The 6,932-nt window shown below is 37.2% G+C and overlaps 1 protein-coding gene across 1 annotated transcript in view; it reads right to left on the reverse strand.

Annotated features, from left to right (window-relative positions):
* Positions 1–6,932, reverse strand: part of Pnpla8 (patatin like phospholipase domain containing 8) — a 47,924-nt gene that overhangs the window by 6,236 nt on the left and 34,756 nt on the right. Inside the window, exons 7-8 of the mRNA XM_005343820.3 lie at positions 6,365–6,422; positions 1,708–1,902 (exon numbers count right to left, since the gene is read on the reverse strand). Of these exons, the coding sequence (XP_005343877.1) occupies positions 1,708–1,902; positions 6,365–6,422 (253 nt within the window). The remainder of the gene's footprint in view (positions 1–1,707; positions 1,903–6,364; positions 6,423–6,932) is intronic.

The following is a 6,932-nucleotide window of genomic DNA, read 5'->3' on the forward strand; positions in this document are numbered from 1 at the left end:
CTGGGATTAAAGGCGTGCGCCACCACCGCCTGACTTATAGTATTTTTAAATATTAAATTATATTTCACTTAGGACACAGTAGGAATAATATAAGAACATAGGAAGTTATTGATATGGATATAAAATACATATCAAGATAAAAATTGTATCTGGATAATAAATCTTGAATCAATATCAGAAACAAAAAAGCCTCAAGACAAATCCTGAGGTAATGGAAGAAAGAAAAAAACAAGGGAAGTGCTTTACATAATTCAAAATAGATAGTTAAAATGATTATAGAGATTAAAGAACTGTGCTTTAACTACAGAGAACATATTACTACTTCCAAAAACTAAAAGAAAATAGGATAATTGACAACCATTTAAAAATGTTATTTTATCCAAATGTAAAACAAAATCAAGAAAAGTAGTTTAAATTTTTAACCCTGATAGATGGAAACTAAAGTTCTCCATGAGGAAGATTTCAAGTTTATACAGTTGACAACAGCTTACAGAGAAGATCTACACATGGGCTTTGAATGCTATCTGAAATTTTTCATCAGTAAAGTAGACTTTTTTCTCACAACTGATTATCATAAAGAGTATACATATAGTTCAATGATTAGAGAGGAAAGTTAGAAATCATGATTCCTTCAACTGGGACTGATTTTAAGTGGGAAGTCACATCAACATTTAGCTTTTATAAAAATATGTATACTGGAAGTATTAGCTCAAAAAGCTTTAATATGCTTAATTTTTATTATTTAGTTTATGTTACGAATTCAGGTTTTTTTGTTTTGTTTTGTTTTTTTCTTGGTTTTGGATTTTCGAGGCAGGGTTTCTCCGTAGCTTTTGGTTCCTGTCCTGGAACTAGCTCTTATAGACCAGGCTGGCCTTGAACTCACAGAGATCCGCCTGCCTCTGCCTCCCAAGTGCTGGGATTAAAGGCATGTGCCACCACCGCCCGGCTATGAATTCAGGTTTTAAACAGTGTGAAAACTAGATAGAGGAAAAAGTAAATGAATCTATTCAGATAAGGAATGATGAACAATATCCAACTTTCCAGATAATCCAACCATACATCTGAAACAGCAGGCCAGAGACAGCATCCGTATAAGTGTGGCTCCATCTCGCTATCTCTTATCCGTCCTAAAGACTCTAATCTCTTACTTGTAAAATGGAGCAACATGTAATAAATGAGTTGGTGCCTGTGAAGTATTGTCTAGCAGAGAGCTAGCTTAGTGAGTTCTTGCCTTCTATTATGTGGCAACCTTCTCGCCTTCAACGTACTCTTTTCAAAACTCACACAGATGGCTTGCACCTCCAGGAATTTATCAGTTTTCATCATGTTGTTATATAGTTTATGCACATGATCTCATTTTTCGTCAGTTCAGGTACTGTGTTTATCAACCACACAATATAAAGCAGAAGTTTCTCTAACTTTCAAATTTCCAAACTCTCAAATCATAAGCCTTATTAATTAAAAAAAAGTGTCTTGAGTTACAAATCTTTTGACATGTGTAAAAACACGAAGCAATTCCTTTTATTGATCCTTGTGAAGGTCAGCTATAATTAGTAAATGGCAACTTATAAATCTTTATTGTTTGAAATTATAATATATCATTTCCTCTTTCCCTTTCTTCTCTCAAAATTCTCCCATAGAGCCCTCTTGCTCAAGTGCTGACTCAAACACTTAAGAGTTTAAAAACAGCCACACAGGTCAACTTACTTGATGCAGATCATTCCCCAGAGCATATTCTGCAAAGTAGCCTGGAGCGGCTGATGAGGCTCTAATGGCTTGCCACATTTTATACTGACAGCCTCCTAAATAGTGAGAGTTGATGCCAGGAAAATGACCGTAGTTTCTGAACACAAAAGCCTTTGGTGTCAGGCCTCTGTTTACTATGGTACTTACAGCAGCTACCTAAAGAGATAAAAAAACAAACAATATGACTATTAACCACATTATTTAGAATCTTTAAAAACTAAATACTATTTATGATTTTTTAAAGGCAGAAAGCCTCATTCTGCGGTCTTGATTGGCCCAAAACTCACCTATAACCTAGACTGGTCTTGAATTTGTGCAATTCTCCTGCCTCAACCTCCTGAGTCCAGCAATTATAAGTGTGAAATGCCATGGCCAGCTAAATACTATTAGTTATATACATCCACAAGACCAACAAGATCAGTGTGTAACAGAAAATTCCCTATTAAACTACATGTTTGTTATGAGAGAAACAAAGGTAAAAAAGAAATTTATAAGCTGTGGGATAATTTGCGAAACATAAGAACAATAATAAAAGGTGTATTTGAGTACATGACTTTATTTTTAAAAGATTCAGAATGGTACACATTTCTAAAGTAATAACTTTAGATGTAATAGTCTCAACAATTAACAAATACTTAAAGATCAACAAACGCAGTAGTACTTCAATGTCATTTACAAATTAGTCTATTTTATCTGTTTTGGAAATATTATAATTTCACAAAACTACTTTGAGATTCCATCTTAAACCTGTCGGAAAGACTAAGGTCAATAACACAAGTGACAACTCATGCTGACAAAGATATGGAATAAGGGTCATCCACTGCTGGTGGAAGTGCAAACTTGTATAGTCAGTATGGGAATCAATATGGTGGTTCCTCAGAAAGCTAGAAATCAATCTATCTTTAGACCCAGCATATACCCAAGGGATGCTCCATCCTTCCACAGGGACACTTGCTTAATCATGTCCATTGTGCTCTATTCATAATAGCTAGAAACTACAAACAACCTAGATGTCCCTAAAAGGAGAATGGATGGAGAAAATGTGGTACATTTATACAATGGAGTATTACTCATCTGTTAAAAAAAAATGACATCAGGAAATATGCAGGCAAATGGACGGAACTAGAAAAAAACACCCTGAATGAGGTAACACAGACCCAGAAAGATAAATATGGCATGTATTCACTTATAGGTGGATATTAGCTATTAAATAAATAATAATCTACCCACAATCCATAGACCCAGAGAGGTTAGTTATAGAGGAAGGGACTAGAGGAGACACACGGATCTCTGTGGGAGGGGAAACAGAATAGATCTTATGGTATACTAGGGGCAGGTGGAGATGGGAATGGGAGGATCAAGTAAGGAGGGGGAGGGGAAATAAGAGTTGAGGGAGGGAATGTGGGGAGAAACAGAATTAAGGGACACCTGAGGAACAATAAGGAAACCTACTGCAGTGGAAACTTCATAAAATACATGAAGGTGATCCTAATGAAGTCTCCTAATAATGGGGGATACAGAGTCCTAGCTGACCATCTCTAGTCACCAATCAAGAATCCCAGTACTGGGACTGGGCTGCATTCAATTGAGTTTTTAGCCAAGGGGGTCCCAAGGAAATCTGCAAACAATCCAGGCTGTTGCTAAGACAATGGGCTGCTCTCCACAAACTGACAGCACCTGACATTGCTGATGACAGCACTCACACAAGTCATTGAACATGAACAGTTGAACTGATGCCTACATGGAGCCTTCACCCCTATGTTCCAGTGTCTTTGATGTGCGAAGGTGCTCTGCAGGCTACCAACCGAGAAAGGTAAACACCAACGCAGCTATAAAACCTTTGATCTACCATCTGTCCTGCCTGCAAGATATGCTAGGGCAATGAGGCCCAGAACTTCTGGAAGCAGACAACCAATGTCTGACTTGACTTCAGGCTACTCCATAAAATAGAACCCAGAGCTCTACTACACAGCCCAAAGACCTAGGGTAAAACCAAAGACTAAAAGAAAAAAGGATCAAAAAATGACCCCTAATCATATTCTGCTATACTCTTAGACCAGTGTCTATTCAGTCATCATCAGAGAAGTTTCTTCCTGCAGCAGACAGGGAAAGATGTAGACCCATGGCCAGACATTACAGAGAGTGAGAGTCCTTGGAAAACAGAGCTCTAAATGGAAGGTCTCCAACAGCTCCTCCTCTGAGAGTGCAGAGAGTCCCTCAGAAGAGAGGGCACATTGAAACAGTCCATGAATGAAGCTGTGTGAGATTTCTGAGACCTTGTGAGAAAACTCCAAATAAACAAGAGCTGTAATCTCTGATCCTCCATAACATGAGATGTTCTTGGATGTGCTTCTGTGCCCTCCCATACAGTGGATTCGAGTTTACTTGGGATTATTCATTACAACTATTATTTGTTTATATGTCTCTATGGAAAAACATGTTTTTGCCACTTGCAGCTTGTCCTTGTGATTATATACAGCTTGAACTCATGACAACTTTAGTCAGGTGACCTTTCTTAATCCTCGGTAATAAACTGTCTGATGCTCTGAGTTGACATGAGACTTCAGTCTGCCTCATTTATAGGGTCCATTCTCCCAGGTCCCACTGCAAACGAGGGTGATAAACAAAGGAGAAAGAGTATTAGAGCCAGAGGGGATGGAGGAAAACTAGGAGAACAAGAGCTCATATGAAATCACAGAGACTTAAGCAACAAGCACAAGACTACATCCTCTGTATATATATTACAGTGCTCAGTTTAGTATTTTCTATGGACATCCTGAGTGCTTGAATGAGTTCATCACTGATTTTTATGCCTGCTCTTGGGGCTCTTTTCCTTCTGATAAGAAGCCTTATTCAGTCTTGATGTGATGGAATTTGCCTTATCTCCTATTTTGTTATATTTGATTGTTACTTCCAAGAAGGCTGTTCTTTTCTAATGAGAGACAGAAAGGAGTAGATCCAGATGGGAGAGGAAGTGCAGAGGACTGCGAGGAGCAGAGGGAGGGGAAACTGTTATCAGGATACACTGCATGAGAAAAGGATCTATTTTCAATAAATGGAAAGAATGGGGAAAAATATGTTGTGATTTTAGTAAAGCCAGAGCATAGACCTGCACAAATTCTCAGTTTTCAAATCACAGGCCAAAGTTTTTCTGTCCTGTGCCCAGCCCTGCCAGGGCCCTGTTTGCTTGGACATATCCTAAATTTTTCTAAGTAATTCATGATTCTTGGCATCAATGGGTACCATTGGCCATCCACTAAAATCCAGAGGGTCTTTATATAACAAAAGAGGATTAAGAATTCTAAGGGTAGTGACTCCATTTATTACAACAAGGAACCTTTAGATATGGCTCAGGTTTCCCATACTCACCTCTATTCCTTTACAAAGTTGACAATTTCCACAATTTGGAAGCAAATATGCAAACAAAAACAGAGGCCTAGTGATCCAGAAGAACAAACAAGAGGGGTAGGTAGGGCACATCCTAGGGTTCTCTCCCAAGGAATGAAGTCATCTCTTTGTCCTGGCCTTCAAGGCCAGTGTGTGATCTAATCTGCCTACTGTTCCAGCCTCATCCCACATGCTACCCTCAGACCCTTGGGCCCTAGTCTTCTGGAAGGCTTGCAGTTCCTGGAATTCTAAGGCCTGCATAGACCATTCTCTTTGTCCTTTTGCCAAGAATGCTCCTACTTACTAGCCTTCACAATGAGGTCTCACAAAGTAGCCTTCCTTACATCTCTTGAAATGTATGCTTTCAGAGAACTGCTAGTGTGTTCCACAGCATCTACTTCATTTGTGAGGTTATTTATTTAATAGTCACTTAAGTAAATAACTCACAGTCCTATAATTCCATGTGTCTAGCTTATTTTATTATTCTAAAGTAATAACACAATATTATCATCAATAAATATCACTAAAGATTAATATAGTGTATTTACAAATTAGTCTTTGTTTCTAGAAGCTTTGAAAGTATTATGATTTTAGTAAAGTCACAGCATTATTCTGCACAAATTCAGTATGCCATAAAGGCACACAACATTCACAAAATGAAGGTATGAAAGTGATTAAGTCAAAAGAGTAACAGAAAAAGGGATGTCTTGACCTCGGATCCTTACAACTTGACGTTCAAGAATAAATACAAGCCATATGGGATTCCTAGGCACATCAATGATAACCCTCCATCAAAAACTGTGGGGTTCCAAACAAATCAATGAATGAAGAACTACATAGAAACATTCAAATATTCAAATGATTTAAATTTTAAAAACAGGGATTCTATTCATATATTAATAGAATCCTATTATTTTATATATTACACACAACTTCACTGTAAAAATCTAAGATAGAAAATACTTTTAATTTTCCTTAAATCACTAGATTTTGTTAATTATGATAAAATATGCTTCTATATTTTCAGTCACAATTCACGTTTGTAAACTTTTATTACATACAGAACTAATCTAAATGATTACATCCTGTATTTTAATAGAAACACCTAATAGATAAGGAATCAATAACATCAATTAAAAGAAATTCCATAGAATGCTTCTTCTTGTGACTACTTGCATTACATGTTTTCTCTGGACCCTGTGATGGTCTACCTAAGAGATCTCAGACTCACCTTAGGACATGATGGGTCTCTCGCTGTTTCAATCATTAGTGCAGATCCCATTCTGTCCCTTTATTAAACAAAAATACGTGAGTTATATCAAAACTATTTTATCTCTTAACAATCAAGGACTATATACTTGCCTGTAGATCTGTTATAGTGCTACAACAAACAAAAATAACTTTAAACCTCCAAGAGGCTTAAATCCAATGAATGCATATCACACTGCAATGACATATCATGCAAATTCATGAAGACACTCCCAGAAGTTAGAAAATAAAAGACCATTTGGTGGTACATTAGCGGCTTTGTAACTTTCTTTTATACATTTACTGAAACATCTTAAAATAGTACTATGACTTCATGAAAAATTATATGAATTATTCCTTCCTTAGCAGGCTCAGAAGAACGTGAAATAACATTTAACCTGCAATAATGGGTAAGTTCACAAGTTGAAGGATATAAATACATGATGGAGGAAGGCCATTGGTTAATTAAATAAAGAAGCTGCTTGCCCTGATAGGTTAGAACGTAGGGGGAGGAGTGAACGGAGCAGAATGCTGGGCGGAAGAGGAAGTGA

This window comes from Microtus ochrogaster, chromosome 1, assembly GCF_000317375.1.
Source record: "Microtus ochrogaster isolate Prairie Vole_2 chromosome 1, MicOch1.0, whole genome shotgun sequence".
Taxonomy (NCBI): Eukaryota; Metazoa; Chordata; class Mammalia; order Rodentia; family Cricetidae; genus Microtus; species Microtus ochrogaster.